Here is a 27,641-nt window from a genome sequence, read left to right on the forward strand (position 1 = left end):
TAGGTCCAATTAGCACACATAATTATTTAACTAATTAAATAAATTACACTGAGATATTGTAGGAACGAGATAATCAGAACTACAAGTGGTAAAAAAATTGTTTCATTCAGAATATTACAACTTTGTGGAATATTTAAGGTCTTGAACCTTGAATACATATGACTAAGGATATAAAGACTTGTGGTAACCAACTAGTGCTGTAGGGTGGCTGCTTATATATCATGCATCAATATTTGTACTTGCTTGTACTCAAATCTTATTTTCTAGATTCTTAGAAGTTTTAAAAAGTGCTGCCAATAGTCAATCAACAGTGAGATTAGTAGTCATTCCATTATACAGCTACACACTGAAAAGACTGAACTTGTATGGTTTGATGATAAGACTGTACTTGTCCTGTTTGAAATTGAAGATTTACTTCATCTTATATATTTTACTTATTCTATTTAGAGATACAGCACAGAATAGGCTCTTCTGGCCCAACGAGCCACACCGCCCAGCAACCCACCTATTTAATCCTAGCCTAATGACAGAATGATTTTTAATGACTGATTAACCTATAGAATGATATGTCTTTGGACTATGGGAAGAAACCCATGCGGTCACAGGGAAAATGTACATACTACTTACAGGAGTCACTCAATTGGACTTCAACACCCCAAGCTGTAATTATATCTGCTAATCACTACGCTACCGTGGTTCCCATTATAACCAGTTCTTTTAAATGATTGTGGAATGGCTTGTAAATGGTATGACTTTGAAGAGCTGCACACTGGACAGATATGTAACAGATTAATTATTCAAAGGTGGCAACTCTGCCATTAATTCATGTTCTTCCACTCAAAAGTACATCCAATTGGTGCCACCACTGCACTATGAGAATAGCTTAAATGGTATTTTTACAATAGTGGAGTGGAAGTTTTGCTGACGAGACTGAATCTTATATCCCTAACTGACCTTGAGAACTGTTGTAACCACTACAGAACCTCTGTGACAGTATTTCAAGGGTGTTATTGGATACAAATCCAGTATTAATGAAGGAATGAGATGTTTTACCAAGAATAGTGTATGATTTGTGGAGAAAATTTACAAACAAAGCCATTCCTCTGCATCTGCAGACCCTGCACTTCTTTGTTATTGAGGTTGTGTAATTATGAGGTCCTAGCAAAGTAGCCTTCTCAGAGATCTACAATGTGGTTTGTACATACTCAGGCCATGGTGCATTGGTAGATGAGAAAGTGAATGTCTTCGGTAATGGATGGGAAGTATGTGAAGCGAGGTACTTAGTCTTAGATAGTGACAAACTCCTTGATTATAGCTGCAGTGAACTCAATGGAAAGCATTCCATCGCCTGCCTGTTCAACAGCATTGGGAGTCAGGTAACAAAAGTAGCTCACTGCAGTTTATTCAGTCTCTACCAAATAGGAGCTCATATAGCCACATTATTTTTAAGGCTGGTCCAATTAAGTTTCTCGTCAATGATTTTGGTCGCCTGGGATGTTGATGATATTGCCTCAACATTGTAATACTGCTGAGAATCAAGGCTGGGTAATTCAATTCACTCTTGTTAGAGATGGTGATGGCCTATTGCTTCTCTAGCATGGAGGTTCCTTTCTATTTATAAGTCCACCTCTGAGGGTTATCCAGATGAGCACAGGCTTCTGTGCTTTCTGAAAACATGCAAACAGAATTGAACATTGTCCAATCATCAGTGATCATCTTATTACAGAAGGAAGGTCTCTGAAAAAGTAGCTTATGTTGGTTGGTTAGGATATTGCCCTGAGGACCTCTTGTTATAATTCTCAAGGCTGAGACATCACAGTAGTTGTCCTAGGGGTGAGGTATCACTTGAGCCAGTGGAGTTTTTCCTTCGACTCCCAGTGATCATTTCTCTTTAATGCTGTACTTGATGAAATCTGTACTGAAGTCATGGACAGTTGATATGAACTTATGGAGTCTGCCTGCTTCTTTTATTCTATCTAGCTCTTTTCTTCAAGGTAAAAATAATTATAAAATTAAACTTTCCCGAAACATGACTTATGACACTTCTCTAGTGTTTGCATTAACACTAATGAATGCTTAAAATTTTAAACATACCTCAGGGCCTGGATTTCCCACTGGTCCACTTGGTCCTTCATCACCCTTTAATAAACCATTTAAAAAACATGTATCAATAAATAAAATGTACCATTTATTAGAAGCCTGGGCGTTCTTACTTCCATAGACTGCTTGTACTTGCCAAACTAATTTCAATTAATGGATTACGAGGACTTTCACATCCATATTGCCTTTGGGATGAATCAAGTAGAAAATTATGTTCATAAACAGGGAAAATTTATTGTTAGCCTGGGGTTTTGTTTGGACATTCAACTATAAATGCTATCTTCAGTAAAACAATAACAGATTCCACTTTATTTCTGATGAAGTCTTATGTTGTTCATTAGTTCTGCAAGCAGAAACTACTGTCTGGATATGCTTATCCTAAAAGTTATAAATAGATTTCTTGCTAACATGTTTTTGATTAATTATCTAATCCTTATTCATCTCATAACACAGTTGAGAAAATTTTTGAAACAATATCACACTGAACAATAATGGCACGTCAGCATTGCATTAGACCATAAGTGATGGTTACGGATTGGCTATTCAGATCTTCAAGCTTTCCCTGCTATTCATCAAAATCAGGGCTGATCTTCCAGGTCAGTGCCATTTTCTGGATTATCCCTAAATCGCTTGATTCCAAATAATGCCTAGAAATCTATCAGTCTCTGATTTATTGGCATATAACCACTGATTTTTCCCAGTTATCCGGGTACTAAAGGTTCATCATGGTCTGAGTAAAGAATTATCCCTCATTTTAAGCCTAAAAGGTTCATTCATGATCTAAGTGAAGAATTAACTCTCATCTTAGTTCTAAACAGCCTATCCCCTTGTTCTCAAGTTATGCCCCTTGAACCTAGACTCCTCAACCAGGGAAAACATACTCTTTGTATCTTACTTTTCAAGCCTTTAAGAATTTTGCAATCTCATTTTGTAACCCTCTTGTCCTTAACTGGGAAAATATTGAATTTAGCAAGACGCTGCTGCACTCCCTCCATAGCAGATGCAAACTTTCTTGGATAGAGAGACTGAAATTGCACACAATGCTTCAAGTACAGTCTCACCAAGTGCCTGTGTGATTGTTACAAGACTTTCTTAGTCTTATAATCAAACTTTCACATAATAAAAACTAATGTACAGTTTGCCTTATTGATTGTAGGAAAGCAGCATCCATCATCAGAGATCCCCACCATGCTCTCTTCTTGCTGCTGTCATCAGGTAGAAGGTACAAGAGCCTCAGGACTCCCACTACCAGGTTCAAGAACGGTCACTACCCCTCAACCATCAGGCTTTTGAATAAAAGTGGATAACTATACTCACCTGCACATGGATGTCATGTTCTTGAATTAGTACAATGAAGTACAAATTATTAACATACATTTAAAGAAAACTAAACTGGGTTGTATTCATTGGCAGAATGTCCTAAGTCACTCCATTGAGATGTTCCCACAACCAATGATCTTACTTCTAAGGACTCTATCTCATGTTCTCATTATTTATTGCTATTTACTTATATTTGCAACTGCACAGTTTGTAGTCTTCTGCACTCTATTTGATCTTGCATTGATCCTGTTATGTTATATATAGCTGAGTACGTCCACAGAAAAATGAATCTCAGGGTTGTATATGGTGACATATACGTACTTTGATAGCTTATTTCATCTGCTTGTTTGCCCCTAGGTCCCTTTGACTATCAACACTACCCAAGCTTTTATCATTTGTCAAATATTCTGCTTTTCAGTAAGTGTGGCAAGGTGGACGCCTCACATTTTTTCCACATTATGTTCCATCTTCCATCTTGCCCTCTCATTCAGCTTGAATCCAACCCTTCAGAGTTTCTTGACATCCTCCTCCATATAATCCCACTTTGTTTGGGTTTCCAACTTCTCTTGTCAGCGAACTTGGAAATATGACATTTCATCTCTCAGTCATATTATGGATATAGATTGTGAGTAGCTGGAGCCCTGTGGTATCCAACTAATCAAAACCAGTCAGAAGGATCCAATTATTCTTTTTCTTTTCTTACTGAAGTACTTTTCTCTCGGGACTTACCTCTCGACCAGCCAGGCCCTGTGGTCCAGGTAGACCTCGTGCTCCAGGTTTTCCCTATATTAAAAAATTAAGTAGTTAAACGTAGTCAGTTTTGACTACTGCAGCTATAAAGTGTCGAGTTTTATTTGTGGTCACCAAGATTTATTTGTGATTACTTTCTAACTTATGGTCACTCAGGAAAATCTTTCAGCAATTGTTACTTTTTAAGATAGTATGAATAAAGTATATAATCATGAATTGTCAAATCTGGCCAGTTTTTTTGAAAGATAACCAAATAATGAAATCAGGATACTGTTTTATGTATCTAATTCTTTGCCTGAAAAGGGAAGCCATACAAGATTGCTCACCTTTTGGCCTTCTGGACCATTTTGCCCTGGTGGTCCAATATCTCCTGGAAAACCCTTAAAGATAAAATAAAAGATGATGTGAATAGACAACCTACAAGTATAACAGATGATGGTCAAGTGCTGCTGGCATAGGCAGTGGCTCACACAGTCACCTCAGAACCTTATTTCATCTAGAGGTAAATGTTGCTGATATAATACATTTAAAAATGAAGCACACTTTAAAAAAGGCAAAAATAAGAAAAAAAGACAAATATTAAATAAAACTGAAATAATAAAAATAAGGAATTTACTGTCCTCATTCCTCTTTTTACCACATCCCTACACTCCCCACTTAAATAACCTGGTGCTGAATTTGAGAAGCCGTTGCTCAGTGCTTGTGGGAAATCCATTGGAAAGAGTATTTTGGCAGACACAGTCCTCAAAGCCTCAGAATAAGCTAGCGATTTGCACTTTTATCTGCACATTTGCATGAGTCTTGGATTTGCTGACATTTAGCAGAAAAATCTGAGCTGATGTCAAATTCCATTATTTTGAAAAACATTCCATGTATTTTGACCACACTAATGTTATGTTACAAATCCAGATGAAAATATGCAGCTTGTTCTATTTGGCAATGCTTTGGAAATAAACAGGAGTAGGCCACCAGCCTCCTTAAGCCTACACTGCAGTTCAATATAGTCATGGTTGATCTATGTTGGCCTCAACATTTCTTCGGTGCCAATTCTCTCAAAACCTCAATTCCTTGATCTTTCAAATAGTTATCTATCCCCACCTTAAATGTATCTACTAATCTGACTTCCATCACCCTCAGGGATAGCGGATTCCAGAGATTCTCTGCCATCATAGAGAAGGAATTTCTACACACCTCAGTTTTAAATGACCAGCCCTATTTTGTATGGGTCTCCCACTGTCAAAAACATCTCAATATCTATCTTACCAAGCCCTCTTCGGACCTTCTCTTGAAAAATGTCATTGGTCATTCATGTCAGCTCCAAGAAATACAGACAGAAATGGTCTAGCTTCTATTGATAGGACAATCCTTTCATACCAGGAATTAGCTTAGTGTATCTGCTTTGCATTGCTTCCAATACTACTCTATCTTTCTTCAAATAAAAACAGTGCATAGCATTCCAGGTGTGACCTCGCCAACATTCTGAACAACAGTAACAAAAATTCCTTAATCTTAAACTCCAACACCTTCCCAATAAAGGCCAACATGCCATCTGCCTTCTTAACTAATTATTAGAACTGCCTGCTAACTTTTAATGATTCATGCACTAAAACTCCCTACATCCTTCTGAACCTCAGTCATCCGCAGCATCTATCCATTTTGAGAACAGCCCGCCTTTTCGAATCCTCTTACCAAAGTGAAGGACCTCACATCTCCCTACATTAAATTGCATTTGCCAGTCACTCAGTCCAACTCTATCCCATTGCAGTATCACATTGTCCTCATCATAGCATGCCTTTCCATCTATTTTCATATCATTGGCAAATCTGGAAACCACATACCGGTATTTTGTTTCCTCCTCCAAATCATCAACGTACATAGTAAACAATTTGAGGGCCAAGAACTCACCCCTGGGGTTTCTCCCCCATTATATAGCCTGAAATGAACCTTGTCCGAAACAGTATGTGCAGTGTAAACTACTAAGCCAACCATCACATTACTAATAACATTATGTCAAACAATCTTTTGTTTATTACATTTACAATTAGATTAATCACAAATGTTTGTTTGAATTGTTTGTCCATAGCAAGCTGTCATCAGAAATTATTCCACTGAAGTCAGTGGAATGAATTTGAGAGGCAGTACAATGGATTTAATGTCAACAAAGCGGAGAGAAATTTCATAGATATGCCTTAATGTTGCAACTATGTAAACAGCATCGACCTCAAAACAACATGCAAGTTTCAAGACTTGCCTAAAGTTAAATTAGTAACCTGAGGTTCAGATTCCAGACAGGCGCTAATGAATCATCAACTGTACCATTAACATCACTGCTAGAAAGATGCATGAGAAAGTCAAGTGAGTGTAGTCAGACATGAAGGATGACTAATATCTTCTCCCAGAATGAAACCCACTTAACAGCAGACTGTTTGGTTCTAACATGTTTTGGTTTAGGTCTGTTGAACAAGCTTGAGAGCAAAATAAATTGTATTAAACAGCTGTCCATTTGTTGGGGGGAAAACCAGAGGAACCAATGCATTGTGTCTAATTGTGGCAAATCAAACATCCCATCGCATTTTTGTGTAAGATATTATTGTAATACCCTGGTTCAGATGGTTCATAATTTTTCTCTGTTACGCTGTTTCATTCTGTGTATGCTGCTTGTTTGGGTTACTGTTGAAGATAAGAGATAGGAGAGTGGTATCCCATACAATTAGGATGGCCAGATTTAGGGGAGGTTTCTCTGGTGAGGAACACCAAGGTTGGGCTTGGGGCACTTGTTGAGAGAGAAGAGAGAAAACGTCAGAGAGAAGTGGTTGTAGGAGTCGACCTGGAGCAGGGCCATGATTCGATGAAGCCTAGGGAGGTCGAAGGTGGATCGGCGAAGGGGAACCCGTGAGCTCCAACTTGTGCACATTAGACTTATTTCATTAAAATGGGCCCTTTTCTTTTTTTGCTTTTCCTTTACTAACCCTTTAGTCAAATTAAGAATTATAAAGCTAAATCTTTTAATTGTATGCAGTGTACCATCTGTTATTTCGTGGTACTTATTTGTGACAGGGTAACAAATCACGCACCTTCCACACAAACAAACAGGGGGATTTAGTGGGCTCACACTTCAATCTCCCACGCTTGGCGGAGCTGGAAATTGTCATTCCCTAGACTTATGCAGCTGACAGAACCAGTGTTTCATTATCAATGTTGTCGCAGCAACATAGAAACCACAAGGAGATGAACAAACAGTGACTGAAGAAAATACTTCTTCGGAATTGTAACCATTATACCAAGCCCCTGACAACTGCTCCTTGGGATTTGCTGCCTTATCATTTCAAAATAAGAAATTTCTGTTAGTGCAATGTTGGACCTTTGGTGCTAACTCTAGTGCAATGTAACAGGAATCTTCTACATTGTTTACTCAGTATCAGTATCATAGGTGCTTTGGATCACTTTTGTTAATGAAGTGGCTCTCTTTGGTGAGCAAATATTTGATGTAATAATCGGGATATTGTCACAACTGATTAATTTTGTTATTGTCACATTCATCAGTGTTATGTTGCTTATCATTTGATTCCCAACTTCTTGCACTTGCAAAATTTTACATTTTCATTTGAACAAAACAGTTTATTTATTTATTGAGGCACAGAGTGAAATAGGCCTGTCCGGCCCTTTGAGCTGTGTCATCCAGCGATCCGCTGGATAATCATGGGATAATTTACAATGACCAATTAACCTACCAACCAGTAGGTCTTTGGACTGTGGGAGGAAACTGGAGCACCTGGAGGAAACCCACGTGGTCATGGGGTGAACGTACAAACTCCTTACAGACAGTGAAGGGAAATGAACCTGTGTCTCTGGCACTGTAAAGTGTTGTGTCAATTACTATACTATCATACCGCCTGAACAATAACACATTTTAATTTTTTTGTGCTTTACAATATTTTTCATTCTTCTGTTAAAAAAGCTAGATCTTTGTATTACTCTTCGTAGCAAAGTCACAATTGAATTGAGGGTACTGGACAACACAAAGCAGAATTCAATGTAATATTTTCAACTCTTTCTGATTCACAAGGTTCACAGTCCTAAATTTGTGTATCTGACATTCTTAATTGTTTAGCAGCTTGCATGTCATAGGGCAAAGAAAAGATGGAAACGAATAGTACGTTTATTATCAAATTAATCACTGTACCTCAATAATGAATTATAAATTATCAAAGCTTGAGGTTTGTCTGCTTACAGGCAACCACAAAGCAAGAAACATGGAAGAACCCAATTAAAAAGGACCAACATCCAATGCAAAGAGAAAGAGAAAAATCCACAAATCATGCAAACAATAGGAGTGACCAACAGCATTCCGAACCAAATCGAATCCGTAAATCCGAATCCCCTGAGCGGCTGGAGTAGGCCCAAGCCTCGGCCTCATCGAAGCAGCTGAAGGGTTTGGTCAGGTTGATAAAGGCTACGTATAGCGGCTGATGCTGATTCCTGCATTTATCTTTGAGTCATCATACTTTGATGATCATGCACCTCAGGATGGACAGAATCCACTATGATTTAGAGGCCTATACTTCAGTAGTTGTGGAAGGCCTAGGTAATGACTTTTTCTGTAGCAGGAAGATTCATCTATTAGTACCACAGAAGGACATCTCATTTCTGGAATGCAGCATCTCTGAGGGCCTGAGGAATGTCCTTCTCTTCCCATATCTAAGTGTATGTAGTATTCGCCATGACCTTCAACGTAGCACAATCTTTGGTCAATTGAGGAATCAGGATATTTGAAGATTAAACTCTTAGAACTAGCACAGAAATGGTCCATTGGCCGTCAATACTCCTTGCTCTGTTGACGTGATTCTGAGACCTAGGCTCCATATAGCCAACATCTCAAGGCACAGAAAAAACACCATCAAAGCTAAATCTGAAAGATTTCTCAAATTCACTGTGAGGAAAAGTAAACCAAAGTCAGCATTCACTCCCGGGCCAGTTACACTCACTTGGCTTGCTTGGAGAGGACACATGCTCCGTATCATATTTTCTAGATTATTTAGTGTAGCATTGTCAGGGTGTATATCTTTGTGGAACAAGCTGCAGCAGGACAAATACAACTCTTCACAAAAAGTTCTGTTTTTTTAAAAAGCACCTTTGTTTATTTATCTCACCATTTTCTAGATTCTTACTGAGATACTGAGACTACATCTCATTGAACGTTCACATAAAATTATAGAATTAGTATCATGTTTCAAAGGCCTGGATTTTGTGCGAAGTTTTGCAAGGTATTTTGTCAATGAAAAACATTGACATATGAAAGTAAGTTAAAGTGCCATAATAAATTTTATTTCACTGAAGTACTTGTGAGTTATTTTTCTGCAGATTAAAAACCTTTGATTAAGAGTTGGCGGCAATGAGTTTTGAAAGGCTCAATTTTAAATCTTTTGTTTGATGATTGAACTTTAATTGTGGCCACTCAGCTACAACAAAGCTTTGCATTCTTAGTTTGAGCATTGGAAAATTCTCTTTTATGTAGATGACTCTTCTAAGCTATTAATAGGTATTCATGATTTTGGCTAATAGTGCTGTTTCTCACATGTTGGGTTGGCACTCAGCCTTGGTAGCCAAATACATAACAACTGCCTGCAAAGCTCAAAGGGAATGTTCTGCAGAATAAGCCAAATAAGTCCTGACCCTGTAGTACACATTTTCCTTCTTGTCATGCAGTTCTCCTCTACAACTAAGGTACTTACTTGAATATCTTGCATGAATGACCAGTGGGCATTGGGTATAAAATAGCACCCTTAATTCATCATCATTAACTGTGGATGACTAGGACAAGATAATGGAACAGGAGCCTATTTTCAACTCTACAGGTGTTGATGCTCCCCTTGTATCATTGTTCCCCTAAAAGAATTATTGAACCTCTTCCGGCAGGGTGTGCTGGAGATGATGATTTCTGCTGAGATTTCCTTGTACCAGAGCATTTGGACCATGTCTTTCATCTACCATTCTCCCCACGGGACCATTGGCCAGATCCTCCTTTGTAAAATTACATACTTGAGAAGTCTAAATCTGTACACCAATACCCCAAGAAACACCAGTGTAGAACACCGTGGGGAACCACAATGCTACAGATAAACAAACCGCATCTTTCTCAAGAGTTAGAATTTCATACCATAAAAGGCTATGACTGCATGGAAGCTGCGGAGAATGCTGGAGCACTGCAGGAAATTGGACAGCTTTTCAGCAATGCTAATAGATAGAAGTTATGTCCCAATTAACTTCTAGCAATTGAGCTGCCAATGACCAAGATAGAGTTGTATTTAGCTCAGACTGCATTGGACTGTGGGATGCAAATATAGCCAGGATCTTCCGCTGACAAAAATGCCTGGGGTTTGAATATGGTTAATGCTGGCTGATACACACTAAAGCATATAAAGTTGCCCATCAACAGAAAATGTTGAAAATTATTAAAGGGTTGAGTCAGTTGCTGTTGCACATTTTAACCTGCAGCCAGAGAAGATTACAAACAACATTGGCCGATTATGCTTGCTGTAGCAACCTCTCCAAGTTAAGTGGGGCTCAGATGTAAGCAGACTTGTTCTAAGTCCAGGACAAGGAGTACGAACAATGGAATTTGCTGGGATTTTCCAGCGTTTCGCTGGAATCCACCTGTTCAAATATTGCTCGGCCAGAATTGGCACAGAATTTAAAAGTATTTGTAGAAATCATAATAATTTTTTTAAAACTATTAAGAATAACAAAGATTTGTCTCCAGCTTTGCCTCTTGTCAAGGACTGTCAAGGAGTTTCAGGTGTCTGGGTAAGCTACCCAAGGGTAGCTGAATGTTGAGGCCTCGTTTTAACCTCACCAGACCTTCTGGGTGTGGGCAGTCAGTTTGATCAATACTCTGTGACATGTCTAAGAAAGCGTGGATTGGCAGAGACTACGGGTGGAGAGCCTGGGCACTTCGCCAAATCCAGTTTGATTTGGCCCATTACATGCAGTTCTGCAAACTGATCCGAAAAAGTTATTCTCTTTAGTTTCACTTCTTTACTTATCAAATTATTAAATCTGTGCGCAATGTCTGTACGCAAGTGGAATCTTGGCTGAAGTATGAGGGGTTCTGTGTTGAAACAACTCACAAGCATTCAGAAGGGGAAGAGAGAAATGAAAGAGAATGTAATGTAAAATAATAGAGAGAAGACTGAGTAAGAAAATAAAAATTAAAGAATAAGTCAAGTGGAAGAGAAAGAATTCATGCAATTAAAAAAGGGAAACAGTTCAGTACTTACCGTAGATTCCGGATTTTAAGCCGCTACTTTTTTCCCACATTTTGAACAGCTTTGAACTCTGCGGCCTTTAAAACGGAGCGGCTAATACATTATTTTTTTTCATGCCGCCGAAAACATTTTGCCTCGTAACAGTAGACCAATAAAATTGATGAGTAGTTCACAGAGGTCCAATGAAATTGTACGATAAATCAAGCGCACTTTCACAATTAAATTATTGTAAATCAGTCATTTGTACTCACCCTCATCAACATGGAAAACACTCGAAGAAAAGCATTGTGCTGCCTTTATGGCAGTTATTTAGTTTATAATATTTTCGCTTAGTAATTCATTTTCTAGTTAAAGTTAGAAGAGTTTTAACTATATTTGTTTTCTGTACTACATCGCGGGATGCTATGACGTCACACCCGGTTTCGCCGCGTCTTGTGGGATACCAGTTTGCGATAAACGGGACGGCGGGGGGGAGCGGCGGAGCGAAAACGCTGCTTTTAAGTTAAAGGCGATCAATAACTTTTCCTGGTAGGCTGCAGTATATATATTTTTTACCAGTCGTTAGGAGATATTGGAATGTTGTTCAGTAAAGAAGTATACGCAACGTATATTTAAAAGTAGCCGCGTTACGGGCACGGTTCGAAAAAAAGCATTTGCAATATGTATTTGTTTTTGTTACCATATGGATTTAATTAAAAGTTAAAAAATCCTCACGTGTAATATCTTTCTGTGTAAATATCTCATATTACAACATGGGACACCTGCGGCCGAAAATCCGGTGCGGCCTTTACAAGTAAAAAATTGATTTTATTTCTAAAATTAGAGCCAGCGGCTTTTAATCAGGTGCGCTCTGTAGCCCGGAATCTACGGTACTTTTAAAGAAAGTTTTGACAATTGATAATTTAAATTGCTTTTAAATGATCATTGTAAAGATGAAACCAAGGGAATGCTTATGAAATAATTTTTATTAAAGCACTACAGAAGTGAGAGGAGAGTGTGATGTATTATTGCTAAAATAACTGGACTATCTATGAGCTTTCTAGCATGCAATGTCCCTTGGAAACTTTATGAGGAATGTGGATGTTAGAATTGTCAATGGCTGCCATGAGAAAAGTGAAAAAAGGAGAGAAATGTAGAAAAGTATTACAGAAACAAAGGAAAATACAGCAATATAACAGGAAGAATATATAGATGTAGAGCAAATAATGAGTAGAAGGAGTGAAGAACAGAGAAGGAGAAAGACTAATAATTTCTTTAAAACAGTGGCTCCCAAAGTGGGCAATGGTGGTGAGCCCTTGGTAACAAAGGGGGCATTTGAGGGGTTACATGCTTAATTTAAGAAATTAAAATGGTCACATAATCACCTCATTTTTTGCTAACCCACTGTTCTCTTGGACTTTGCTTGAAGTGCATTATAGTTGTTGAAAAGCAATGTGACACCTGTATTTTGCATATCATGAGAAATCTGGACTGAAGAAATTGTGTTATTTCCGGGCCTGGCCCATGCATTATTGCCGTTCACTACTGTACTAGAGTGCTAGTGAGTATGATTCCCATACTCTCATCACACAGTGACACAATTCATGTGGATTATGGTATGGCGTTCAGTGGGGTAAAGTTCAGAATCTGCCCTTTTGAATGGTCTTGACCGCATTTCTCTAGCCCACAGCCCAAGTGAGATATGGCTGCCTCACTTTATGTACTTAAGGCAAAGAGTCAGATTTTGCCTGATCATAACTTTCCCTTTATTGATCATAGTGCTTGAGGTAGAAGTGCAGACAATGTAGCGTGGAGTACCTGAAATATGGATTTATACCAGCACCAAGCAACTAACAGCAGCAAATGCGTCTGTTGTGTAAAAAAGGTTTTTTTTTCTATTGAGGCAATGAAAGCACCCAGGATCCTTGAACACTTGAAGAGAATACGCTCTGATAAAGCGAACAAAAACCTGGCTTACTTTGTGAAAACTTTCAGAAACAAAAAAAACACTTCATAACATATTTGCCAGCACTCCATAACAAAACAGTGATGGTTTGTGTGCTTAATACAAATTTTCACTGCTCATTGCTAAATCTGGAAAGCCCCATATAATTGGGGAAGAACCGATTCTACCAGCAGTAAAGGAGGTTCTGAGTACAGTTTTGTAAAAATCACCAGATCAAATCATTAAAGTAATCCCACTCAGCTACAACTCTGTTCAAAGACAAATAGATAAAATGTCTGAGAATGTAGAAAACACATTGTGCAACATACTTAGACCAGAGTTTGCTCTGTAGTTGGATGAGTCAACTTTGCCAGGCAACAAATCTTTGCTTCTTAGTTATGTTTGCTTCACAAAATGATGAAAGTAAGGTTCAAGGGTTGTTATTTGCAAGGGGACTAGAAACAGATATGAAGAGTGAGTCAGTATTTTCAAAGAGAAGGACATTCCACTCACCAACATTCTTGCTTGTGCCACAGATAGGGCACCATAAATGACAGAATGCTACCGTGGGGTTACAACTTTCTTGAAAAAAGCTGTACCTAACATATTTATCATTCACTGTGTAATTCACAGACAACATCTTCTTGCAAAGCACCTAAGTGACTGGCTGCACAAAACATTAAATACTGTTATCACAGCGGTAAATAAAATTAAAATGCATGCTCTTAATTCTCAACTATTTCAAGAGCTTTGTATTGAGAATGATGAACAGCTTGAACACTTGCTGTTGCACATAGATGTCAGATGGCTCTCAAAGTAAACTGCCTGAGATGCTTTTATGTGCTTTTGGAAACCTTGATAACATTCTTTGAAGACTCACTCAAATACTCTGTTCAGTAATCAACTCAAAAATATTAGGAATGACATTGCTTATTTGTCAGAATTATTTGCAAAATTTAATGAAATCAATCTTCAGTTTCAAGGAAACAATGTGGATCTTATCAAAGCCAAATCAGCCATCTCCACATTTCAGTCCAAGAAAACCTATTTAAGTGCTACTTTGGCCATCACGACCTTTTCCAATTTCTGAGCCGCTCTGGGATGGAAGAGAAAGAAAGAATTCCTGATGATGAACTTCAAGTACACTGTGCCCTCCCCTGGGTGAGCTGGATAAAGACATGTCAGAGACGTTTAAGAATCTTCTATCTATCCCAGATCGTAATAAGTCCATTCCTGAACACTTGTAATGAGGAATTAACAGGAAGGATGGAAGAAGAACTGATCTCACTACAAAATGACTTTGAGCTGAAACCAAGGCTCAAGAAAACCATATCCAGATTTTTGGTTGCAGGAAGAAATCTCTGAACGCTATCCTGCACCGTGGAAAAAGGTCAAGATGTTCTTTATTGCCTCTCTAAAATTATATTTAGCAGCACAGTGTTTCAGTCACCCAACTTCTTTCAAAGCAATGAAACAGACTACAAATGACTGAACATGGGGTGTTGGAGACTCCTTCTGAGTGACATTCAGCCTGATGTTGAGAAGCTGTTATCACCGTACCAAGCACATCAACCTCGTTGAAAGATGACAAGCAATGAAATAGTGAATGGTTGGACAACTAATATATGCTCTAGAATTGTTGATAAAAGTTGCCTTTACTACAATTAAATAAAGAAATAATTTTATTTGTAGCTTTAAATAGATTTGAATAATTTTTGCAATTATTTGTCACTGCTTTGACTCTGCAGTTCCTAATTTCCTTTTACTGTGCATCATAAATCAAAATTCTTTATAGTTTTTACTGGCTGGAAAATGAGAAGATGGCGCTGGGGATGTGGTCTAGGAAACAAGGGGGCAATAACCCAAAAAAATTTGGGAACTACTGCTTTAGAACATGATTGATTTGATTGCCTTTCCAGACCTCAGCATCATTGTCGATGGCATAATCTTATGCATGAAATAAGTTTAGGGAAAATATGATCTAAGTTTAATATCAGTGATTACATTGTTAACCAACTAGTCTGTTTTTCAAACCATATCAGTGTCATTTGCCACTGCTCTTTCTATTGCCTAGTTTACTGTAACCCAACAGACAGGTTTTGGGAGTATAACAAAATGGCAAATATATTCCACAAAGGTAAAACTTCCAGTTGATTGAGTACCGTTTAAATCATGCAATTTTACATCATTGGAAGTAATTATTTCTAACATTCTAAGCTTATGTTTAATGGACACAGGGGGTCCTTAAGATTTGTGATTGTTACTTTCTCAGAATCAGAATCCAAATCAGGGTTAACATCACTGGCATATGTAAAGAGATTTGTTGTTTGGCGGCAGCGGTATAGTGCAATACCTAGTAATAAAAACTGAGGGTTAAAGTGTGTGTGTATATATATGCCTCCTCCCTGGCGGCAACAATGAGAAGAAGACATGTTCTAGGTGATGGGGGTCTTTAATGGTGGACGACACCTTTCTGAGGCCTCGCTCCTTGAAGATGTCCTGAATGCTGGAGGGGAGAGTGCCCATGATGGAGTTGTCTGAGTTAATAACTTCTGTGGATCTATCTCATCTCATTATGAAGCCCACATTAATAACTTTTGTTTGGTGGGCACAATTAGTTAACAGCATCATGATATCAATATTGTGCACCTCTACTTGCTGTTCTGCTACAAAATATACTTATGAAACAAATAGTTATATGTAATTAAAACTCAGTGGTTTTAAATGATCTACGTGTTGCTCCTGAAGATATCCCAGCTGCTGGAGAGGCTGGTGCCCATGACGGAGTAAGTGCCCATAAGTAAACACGGAACATAACTTTCCCGACGCCATATGGGAGAAAGTTAATTGGTGATGCAAATCTGAATACTTAGGCAGTCACTCAGCATAATTACCACACAAAAAAATGAAGAATTCAATGAAAGGGAAGTTGGAAGTTGGAAGCCACTCCCATGTACCTGCTGACTTCGTCAAGCATCGTGACTGAATCATGGGTTTGGGAGATGCTATCAATGAAAGTGGTACATTTGTGGTGTTAATGAAAGTGCTGGACTGCTGGTGAAAGGAGTTAATACTTAAAGTGGAAGATGGCACTCTTGGCAAGCTGGCTGTATTGTATTGTATGATGTCATGGTTTTGGAGGCGCTGTTGATGACACCTTCCAGACTAACAGGGTAGTAATTATCCAGGTTGGACTTTTACTCTGGACAGAAACACATCTAGGCAACAATCTACATTCTTTTAAATTTGGGGATGCTCTTAGGCTCTTCCTCAAGTCAATTGCTTAGATGTGTGTCACATTCCCAACAGGATGTGGCAGGACTATAGACATTTGATTTGACCAGCTGGGTTGTGGAAACACCTTGGCTCTGTTATCTTACTGATTTTGCTGTGTACAGACCAGTGTCACAGCAGACTTGACAGACCTGCTCGCCAAGGCCTTTTCGCGAACATCCCTCGGTAAAAAAAATGCGTTCAGCCCAAACGGAACATGACTTACAGCAATTATAGTTTTCAACTGCACTTTACAGAATATTCCATTATTTCAATGTTTACATATGTCACCACTTTTGATATATTGGTGACTTTGTATCCGTCAGCATAAACTCCACAGATAGTTTAAACTTTTTTTAAAGCATAATTAGAATGAACAAACTGGACCCAAACAATCTTGTTTTGGATCCAACTAAAAATTTTCTTGGCTTAAAAATGGGATTGTTGAATTGGCCCCATGACACTTATATGCAATCGATGGAGCCTAGCTACAGTTCAAAATCAGATTTATCTGGCACCGATGGAATCCCTGAACCAACTTCTCTTCGATATAAACTAATACTGACTAGGGCCTTACAACTGACATTGCTGACAACAAATTGTTTATGAATTGCAGCTAAATTCCTTGCTGAGGCTCTAGAACATAAAAATAAAGAAGGACACAAAGAAAAAAGTTGGAGCTCAAAATAAAGCTAAAAAAATTGCTTAGTCATGAGGACTAGTAAGGGCTTAACTCCAATTACTAATTTGTGAGTTTACAAAGTGTGGTAACTTCTACTTTACAAAAAGACCACTTGACAACTTGATGGCCAAAAGAGCATCTTTATCTGGGACAGCAAATGATATTTACAATCCAGAGGCTTGGGTGGAGGAACTATATACAATGCATACTGGGAGTAAAAAGAGCGGAAGTAAAGACCCCGCCAACCCCGGATCCTGCCTCTTGATACCAACAGCTTCCCGGTTAGTATTAACTTACTTTTAATAATACTCACATTACAACACAAAGTATGGACGTAAGACTGTTACACATGTGGATAGACTTGATGCACTCAGGATTGACAAATATATACTTAGAGCATGAAACATTATAAAACTTGACTTGAACACCAGCAACACACAAAATTCTGGAGGAACCCAGCGGGTCAGGCAGCATCGATGGAAATGAATAAGCAGTCAACATTTCAGGCCGAGACCCTTCCTTTCTAGTGTCGGTGATAAGGGAAGCAAATGCAATGTTTGCATTCATTTTGAGAGGACTAGAATGTAACAGCAAGGACATAATGCTGAGGCTTCATAAGTTATTGGTCAGACCGCACTTGGAGTACTGTGAGCAGTTTTGGGCCCCTTATCTAAGAGAAGATATGCTGGCATTGTAAAGGGTTCATATGAGGCTCACGAGAATAAAAAGGTTAATGTACGAGGAGTGTTTGAGGGCCTTTACTGACTGGAGTTTAGAAGAATGAGGAGGGATCTAATTAAAACCGATTGAATATTGAATATCCTAGATAGAGTAGACCTGGATAGGATGTTTCCTATGGTAGCATAGTTTAGGACCAGAGGGCACAACATCAGAATAGAGGGGCGTCCATTTAAAACAGAGATGAGGAGGAATTTATTTAGACAGATAATGGGGAATCTGTGTAATTCATTGTCAAAGACGGCAGTGGAGGCCAAATCATTGTGTATATTTAAAGTGGAGATTCGTAAGGGCTTCTAAGGTTACAGGGAGAAGGCAGGAGAATAGGGTTGAGAGGCATAAAAAATCAGCATGATTGAATGGTGGAGCAGACTTGATGGGTCAAATGGACCAAATGTCCTAATTCATATGGTCTTAATTTCAGACACTAAAAAACAGCTTAAGTGTTGATAATGTGGGATTTCTAATCCTTTGCCTGAGACCCAGTGATAGCCTGTAGTCTCTGGAAGCAAAGCTTCCAGCTCGGGTGAATATGTGAGGAAATGAAAGGATAGGGATAGGGATAGCATAGAGTGAAAATTTAAGGCAAGGACTGGATCAAGCACCATCTGATCTGTTGTATTAGCATTCTAATATTTGTAATGTAAAAATGCTTCCATTCTTAAATGGATAAACATTATAGAGCAGGGACAGAAAGCAGAACTTCAATCAATGAATTTGCAAAATAATCTTTATGTTAGCTTGTTCATACATATTTGCATATCATTTCAAAGTTGAATGGGAATTCCTGCATTGGTTTTTCGATATTGTGAGTCCTGTAATACATTCCTTTCTTATTGAAGTTTTCATGTAAAAAAAAAATTTCTAAATGGAATGGAAGACATGGATCCTTGTATCATTGGTAGCAGAAACAATGGCTCAATAAATCATATTGCTCAGAGAACAAGAGGCACTCAGTATTGGAAACTGCTGTTGTTAGTCCATATCCAACAAAAACATCAAATGGACCAAGACAGACCAAAGCCTGACCTAATTTTTATTTAGAATACGGAAATATCAAGCTTTTATTATTTTATTATTATTCCACAAATGTTCCTGGATTTTACATTTCTCATTCTTGTACTCTAATCCCTCAATGGCTATAATCTCCAACATAGTGCTCTTCCAAAATATCTGCGCCCATCAGTTTTGCTCTCTTGTACAACTTCTTTTCTTCCTCCACAATTAGTGCTTGTCGTCTTCTGCTGTGTATAAATGTTGGGCACTCCCTTTCTAAACCTCTCGGCCTCACTATCCCTCTCTCCTCATATAAAATGCTCCTCAAAAGCAACCATGTGATCAAGTTTCTGGTCATTGATCCCTTCTCATGAGTATTGCCTTATGTGACTCAGAATCAAATTTTACCTGATCAAGCTCTTACACGGTAAGAAGTGGCACAGTAGCATAATGGTTAGCGTAATGCTTTACCGTCACAGGTGACCTGGGTTCAACTCCCACCGTACTTGTAAGGTGTTTGTATCTTCTCCTCGTGACTGTGTGGGTTTCCTTCAGGTGCTACGTTTTCCTGCCATAACCCAAAAAGGCGTACTGGTTGGTAGGTTAATTATTCATTGTAAATTGTCCCATGATTAGGCTCAGGTTAAATCAGGGGTTGCTAGGCAGCACAGCTCAAAGGGCCGGAATGGCCGATTCCACACTCTATCTCAATAAATAAACAAACAAGCAAAAGCCTTGTGCGATTTTACTAAATTAAAGCTGTTACATTAACTGCCATTTTTCATAATGTAGAGGTCAATGCAAATCCAAGATACATGTGTAGACAATTTGAGTGCCAGAACGATGTAGGTTGTGTCAACACCTAAACTACAATCTTTTCATGACACTGACAGAATATAGATGTTAAAGAATATTTAAAAAATCACAAAAGAAATAAAGCTATTTGGCCTGTCATGTCTGTGCTAGTCCGTAAAGAGTTACTCAACACAGTCTATAACCCTCCAGCTCATGCCTTTTTATAAATGGGATGAGGTTTACTGCCATAACAGCACTTCAGGTAGTGCGTTCAAGACCCTTCCCACCCCTGGGTGAAAACTGTTCTCCTCAGCTCCTATCCAATCCTTTCACCAATTGTTGTAATTCTTTTCACGTGGTTTTGACCTTTGTGCTGTGGGAAATGGATCCTTCATGCAAGTTCCGAAACATTTCATATACCACAGTCACTTCAGTTCCAAAGAAAACATTCCCAGCCTATCCAGTTTTCCTCATAGTTAAAGTATTCCAATTTTCAAAACTTATTTTCTCTGCACTCTCTTCAGTGCAATCTCATCTTTAATATAATGTGGTGATCAACTCTAAGGAGAACTCAGACCACGATCGCCCATGTCATACGACAAGGCACATAATGATGATGAGTACATTCAAAAGGATCATAAGGATCTGATTATAACTTCAATTCCACTTCTTAGCCTTCTACCCAATAACGCCCCATTCCCTTACTTATCAAGTTTTAATTTGTATCTATCTTAAAAATATTCAAAGACCTTGTTTTGGGAAAGAACTTCACAAAGACTTACAGCCTTCTGAGAGAAAAAATCCATCTAAAACTTGTCTTAAAGGGGTGACCTCGTAATTTATAACAGTGACTTTAGATTCTACCACAAAGAAAACATCCTCTTTGCATCCACCTTGCCAAGATCCTTCAGGATTTTATACATAGAAACACAGAAAACCTACAGCACAATACAGGCCCTTCAGCCCACAATGCTGTGCTAAACATGTGCTTACTTAAGAAATTACCTAGGGTTACCCATAGCCCTCTATTTTCTAAGCTCTAGGTACCTATCCAGCAGTCTCTTCAAAGATCCTATCATATCCACCATCACCAGCAGCCCATTCCATGCACTTACCACTCTCTGCATAAAAAACTTAACCCTGACATCTTCTCTGTACCTGCTTCCAAGCACCTTAAAACTGTGCCCTCTTGTGTTAACCATTTCAGCCCTGGGAAAAAGCCTCTGACTATCCACATGATCAATGCCTCTTACCATCTTATACACCTTTATTAGGTCACCTCTCATCCTCCGCTGCTTCAAGGAGAAAAGGCCGAGTTCACCCAACCTATTCTCATAAAGAATGCTCCCTAATCTAGGAAACATCCTTGTAAATCTCCTCTGCACCCTTTCCAAAGTTTCCACATCCTTCCTGTAGTGAGGTGACCAGAAATGAGCACAGTACTCCAAGTGGAATCTGACCAGGGGTTTATACAGCTGTAATACCTCTCGGCCCTTGAACGCAATCCCATGGTTGATGAAGGCCAATGCACTGTATGCCTTCTTAACCTCAGAGCCAATCTATGCAGTAGCCTTGAGTGTCCTATGGACTCGGACCCCAAGATCCCTCTGATCCTCCACACTGCCAAGAGCCTTACCATTAAAACTATATTTTGCCATCATATTTGACCTACCAAAATGAACCACTTCACACTTATCTGGGTGGAACTCCATCTGCCACTTCTCACCCAGTTTTGCATCCTATCAATGTCCCGCTAAAACTTCTGATAGCCCTCCACACTATCCACAACACCCCCAACCTTTGTGTCATCAGCAAATTTACTAACCCATCCCTCCACTTCCTCATCCAGGTCATTTATAAAAATCATGAAGAGAAGTAGTCCCAGAACAGATCTCTGAGGACACTACTGGTCACCGACTTCTATTCAGAATATGACCCATCTGCAACTAGTCTTTGCCTTCTGTGGGCAAGCCAGTTCTGGATCCACAAAGCAACATCTCCTTGGATCCCATGCCTCCTTACTTTCTCAATAAGCCTTGCATGGGGTACCTTATCAAATGCCTTTCTAAAATCCATATACACTACAACTACTGCTCTACCTTCATCAATGTGTTTAGTCACATCCTCAAAAAATTCAATCAGGCACAACCTGCCTTTGACAAAGCCATGCTGACTATTTCTAATCATATTATGCCTCTCCAAATGTTCATAAATCCTACCTCTCAGGATCTTTTCCATCAACTTACCAACCACTGAAGTAAGACTCACTGGCCTATAATTTCCTGGGCTGTCTCTACCCCCATTTCTTGAATAAAGGAACAACATCCGTAACCCTTCAATCCTCTGGAACCTTTTCCATCCCCACTGATGATGCAACGATCATTGCCAGAGGCTCAGCAATCTCATCCCTCGCCTCCCACAGTAGCCTGGGATGCATTTCGTCTGGTCCTAGAGATTTATCCAACTTGATGCTTTCCAAAAGCTCCGGCACATCCTCTTTCTTTTGAGATGAATGCGAATATCGCATTTGCCTTCCTCACCACAGACTCAAACTGCAAATTAATCTTTAGGGAATCATGCTCAGGACTCCCAGATCCCCTTGTGCCGCAGTTTTCTGTATTTTCTCTCCATTTCAAAAACAGTCAACACTTTCATTTCTTCTACCAAAGTACATGACCATATATTTCCCAACATTGTATTGCACCTGCCACTTCTTTGCCCATTCTCCTAATCTGTTTAAGTCCTTCTGTAACCTCTCTATTTCCTTAAAACTACCTGCCCCTCCACCTATCTTCTTTGCATCTATAAACTTTGCAACAAAGCCATCAATTCCATTATCCAAATTATTGACATATAACATAAAAAATTCAGTCCCAACACAGTCCCCTATGGAACACTATTAGTTACTGACAGCCCACCAGAAAAGGCTCACTGTATTCCCACTCTTTGTCTCCTGCCAACCAGCCACTGCTTTATCCATGCTGGAATCTTTTCCTGAAATACCGTAGATTCCGGATTTTAAGCCGCTACTTTATTCCCACATTTTGAACAGCTTTGAACTCTGCGGCCTTTAAAACGGAGCGGCTAATACATTATTTTTTTTCATGCCGCCGAAAACATTTTGCCTCGTAACAGTAGACCAATAAAATTGATGAGTAGTTCACAGAGGTCCAATGAAATTGTACGATAAATCAAGCGCACTTTCACAATTAAATTATTGTAAATCAGTCATTTGTACTCACCCTCATCAACATGGAAAACACTCGAAGAAAAGCATTGTGCTGCCTTTATGGCAGTTATTTAGTTTATAATATTTTCGCTTAGTAATTCATTTTCTAGTTAAAGTTAGAAGAGTTTTAACTATATTTGTTTTCTGTACTACATCGCGGGATGCTATGACGTCACACCCGGTTTCGCCGCGTCTTGTGGGATACCGGTTTGTGATAAACGGGACGGCGGGGGTCGAGCGGCGGAGCGAAAACGCTGCTTTTAAGTTAAAGGCGATCAATAACTTTTCCTGGTAGGCTGCAGTATATATATTTTTTACCAGTCGTTAGGAGATATTGGAATGTTGTTCAGTAAAGAAGTATACGCAACGTATATTTAAAAGTAGCCGCGTTACGGGCACGGTTCGAAAAAAAGCATTTGCAATATGTATTTGTTTTTGTTACCATATGGATTTAATTAAAAGTTAAAAAATCTTCACGTGTAATATCTTTCTGTGTAAATATCTCATATTACAACGTGGGACACCTGCGGCCGAAAATCCGGTGCGGCCTAAAATCCGGTGCGGCCTTTACAAGTAAAAAATTGATTTTATTTCTAAAATTAGAGGCAGCGGCTTTTAATCAGGTGCGCTCTGTAGTCCGGAATCTATGGTACTATGGGTTTGTAGCTTAAGCAACCTCATGTGAGGCACCCTGTCAAAGGCCTTCTGAAAATCTAAGTACACATCAACTGATTCTCTTTTGTTTATCCTGCTTGCTATTTCTTCAGAGAATTCTAACAGCTTTATCATGCAATATTTTCCCTTGAGGAAATCATGCTGACTATGGCCTGTTTTATCATGTGCCTCCAAGTACCTTGAGACCTCATCTTTAATAATCGATTCCAATATCTTCCCAACCACTGAGGTCAGACTAACTGCCCTATAGTTTCCTTTCTTCTCCTCTCTCCCTTCTTGAAGAGTGAGGTGACATTTGCAATTTTCCAGTCTTCTGGAACCATTTCAGAATCTAGTGACTCTTGAAAGATCATTACTAAAGCATTTACAATCTCTTCAGCCACCTCTTTCAAAACCCTGGTGTATATACCATCTGGTCCAGGTGACTTATCTACCTTCAGAACTTTCAGTTTCCCAAGAATCTTCTCTCTAGTAATGGTGATTTTTGTATCTTATGTATCTTTTTATTGTGAGTGGAGTTTAAAGAATCGAAGGATGGCACTGCATAATCCACGTGCCAATAAAGTTTACAGCCATATTTAAAGGTCTCGGCCCAAAATGTCAACTGTACTCTTTCCCATAGTTGTTGCCTGGCCTGCTGAGTTCCTCCAGCATTTTTAAAAAAAATTCAAATCCCAATGAGGAGCATTAATACAGTGCAAAATTAAGCATACAATAACAATATGCTACAAAGGAAGAGAATTTAACAAAAAAGCACCTAAATTAAAGACAAGTAAGCTTAGTGTCCTCCCCAAGCCCCACAACACAAGAAAAAAAACAACTCCAGACTGACCACAACACAATATAAAGAGTATAAGTCAGGACAGTCAAACTCCCAGACTGTGAATACACTTAGCAACAGAGGATAATAATGCCTACTACCAGAAAAAAAAGGGAGCTGAGAGCAAGGGACCGAAAAGAAGAAAAAAACGAAAAAAAAAACCCTAGTCAAGAGGAAGGTTATGAAAGTACTCGATGAAAGGTCCCCAGACCTTATGGAACTTTAGATCCGAATTGAGAACTGAATAATGAATTTTTTCGAGGTCCAAGCAGGCCATAATGTCGTTAAGACATTGCGCATGAGTGGGCGGGGCAACATCTCTCCATCTAAGGAGGATCAAGCGTCTAGCCAGGAGAGAGGCAAAGGATAGTATTCGGCATTTGGTCGGACCCAGACATAAATCTGTCTCGCCCCAAAAACCGAACAGAGCAATTAAGGGGTTTGGTTCTAGGTGCTGATTCAGAATACCCGATAACGTAGTGAAGACATCTTTCCAGAATTTCTCCAAGTTAGGACAGAACCAGTACATATGGATGAGAGAGGCCACGCCCCTCTTGCATTTATCACAGAGCGGACTAATGCCAGGGTAGAATAGAGATAGTTTAGATTTAGACATATGGGCTCTATGAACAATCTTAAACTGTAAAAGGCAATGGCGAGCACAAAGAGAGGTTGAGTTAACCGATTTGAGAACTGAGTCCCAGCACTCCTCGGATAAGGAGATATTTAAATCCTGCTCCCAGGCCATTTTAATTTTATCCACCGGGGCCTGTCGTAAGGCTGCTAGTTTATCTCGGATAATTGATATTAAACCTTTACCTAGTGGATTAATGGAAAGAAATAGGTCCATAGCATTTTTCGCAGGCATTTCAGGAAAGTTAGGAATTAAAGGAGCAATAAAGTGTCGGATTTGGAGATATCTGAAAAAATGAGCGTTAGGCAGGTTGAACTTAACAGAGAGCTGCTGAAAAGAAGCAAAGCGATTATCAATGAAAAGATCTTCAAAATGTCTAATGCCCTTCCTATACCAAATATGGAATGCTGAATCGTACGTAGTAGGTAAAAAAAGGTGATTATGTGCAACAGGGCTAGAAACGGAAAACCCCTGGAAACCATAGCATTTCCTGAACTGAGCCCATATATGCAAAGTGTGTCTAACAAGAGGATTAGCTATTGATCTGGGCAGACTGCTAGGGAGTGCAGAGCCAAGAAGTGCAGAGATAGATAATTCTTTAGTGGAGCTCAACTCCATTGCCACCCAGTTAGGCACTCGGGTTGGCCGTGGAAGAAAGACCAGAAGGTAGCACAACGTATATTAGCTGCCCAATAATATAAGCGAAAGTTAGGTAAAGCCATGCCACCCTCTTTTTTAGATTTTTGGAGGTGGATTTTATTAATTCTAGAGCACTTATTCTGCCACAGATATGACAAAATAATAGAGTCTAAGGAATCAAAAAAAGATTTAGGAATAAAAATTGGGATAGATTGAAATAAGTATAAAAATTTGGGGAGAACATACATTTTAACAACATTAATACGACCTACCAAAGACATAGATAGAGGTGACCATTGTACCAGACTCTGTTTTATAGCATATGAAAGATTGACAAAGTTTTCACGAAAGAGATCTTTAAACTTCCTTGTGACTGTAATTCCAAGATAAGTAAATTGATTATGGACTACTTTAAAAGGGAGATCACGAAATATTAGTTCTTGTGCTTCTTTATTAATTGGGAAAAGTTCACTCTTATGTAAATTAAGTTTATAGCCAGAGATCTGGCTAAACTGGTCAAGAAGTGAAAACATTAGAGGTAAGGATGTAGACAGATTTGAGAGAAAGAGTAATAAGTCATCAGCATAGAGAGAAACTTTATACTCAACACCCCCTCTCCAAATCCCGGTCAATTCAGGACAGTTTCGAAATGCTATCGCCAGAGGTTCTATAGCCAAATCAAAGAGAAAGGGACTTAATGGGCATCCCTGACGGGTGCCACGTTTGAGATTAAATACTTGGGATTTCTGAAAATTAGTTAAAACAGAAGCAGTAGGACACAGGTACAGCAATTGGATCCAAGAGATGAAACTTTGGCCGAGGTCAAATTTTTCTAAGACTGCAAAAAGGTAGTTCCACTCTATACGATCAAATGCTTTCTCCGCATCGAGGGAAATAACACATTCAGGAGTCCCAGTTGGAGCTGAGTATAAGATATTAAATAGACGCCGAATGTTAAAAAAAGGGAGACAGTTTTTAATAAAGCCTGTTTGGTCATCAGAGATCATGGAGGGAATAACGGTTTCTAATCTATGAGCCAACACTTTAGCTAAGATCTTTACATCAACATTGAGCAGAGAGATCGGCCTGTACGAGGAACACTCTGTTGGGTCTTTGCCCTTTTTTAAAAGAAGAATAATAGATGCCTCATTGAAAGAGGGTGGCAATTTGCCGTAATTAAACGAGTCAGATAATACTGAAAGTAACTGAGGAGAAAGAAGCAAAGAGAATGATTTATAAAATTCTACAGGGAACCCATCAGGTCCAGGAGATTTCCCTGAGGACAGTGCAGAAATTGCAGAAGATATTTCTTCTGATGATATAGGCGCATTGAGTTTGGCTTTGAAATCAGATGAAAGTGAGGGGATATTCAGATTCTGTAAAAATTGATCCACAGAGATATTGTCATTCAGAGATTCAGAGGAATAAAGCCGAGAATAAAATTTTTTAAATGCGTCATTAATTTCTAAATGATCCGATGTAAAGTCTCCGTTCTCCTTCCCGATCTTTGTAATATGTTGTTTGGCTTTGGAACGCCTCAGCTGATTGACTAGGAATTTACCAGACTTATCCCCATGAATGTAAAAGCGACTCTTGCTTTCGAGAAGTTGGCGTTCGACAGGTTGAGTGGACAGAAGGTTAAATTTAGTTTGGAGTTCAACACGCTTCTTGTATAATTCAGTGTTCTTAGTTTGGGCATATATTTGATCCAAATCTTTTATCTGGTTAATGAGGTCTGATCGATCTGCACGGGATCTTCTGTTGAGATTTGCTGTGTAAGAGATTATTTGACCCCTCAGAT

At 39.0% G+C, this 27,641-nt stretch overlaps 1 protein-coding gene across 4 annotated transcripts in view; it reads right to left on the reverse strand.

Moving 5' to 3' along the window:
• The window catches only part of col27a1b (collagen, type XXVII, alpha 1b), a 591,175-nt gene that overhangs the window by 239,122 nt on the left and 324,412 nt on the right, over positions 1-27,641 (reverse strand). For all 4 annotated transcript variants that reach the window (XM_073052881.1, XM_073052882.1, XM_073052884.1 and 1 more), the window contains exons 20-22: positions 4,497-4,550; positions 4,150-4,203; positions 2,095-2,139 (exon numbers count right to left, since the gene is read on the reverse strand). In XM_073052881.1, coding sequence (XP_072908982.1) covers positions 2,095-2,139; positions 4,150-4,203; positions 4,497-4,550 — 153 coding nt within the window. The remainder of the gene's footprint in view (positions 1-2,094; positions 2,140-4,149; positions 4,204-4,496; positions 4,551-27,641) is intronic.

This window comes from Hemitrygon akajei, chromosome 7, assembly GCF_048418815.1.
Source record: "Hemitrygon akajei chromosome 7, sHemAka1.3, whole genome shotgun sequence".
Lineage (NCBI taxonomy): Eukaryota > Metazoa > Chordata > Chondrichthyes > Myliobatiformes > Dasyatidae > Hemitrygon > Hemitrygon akajei.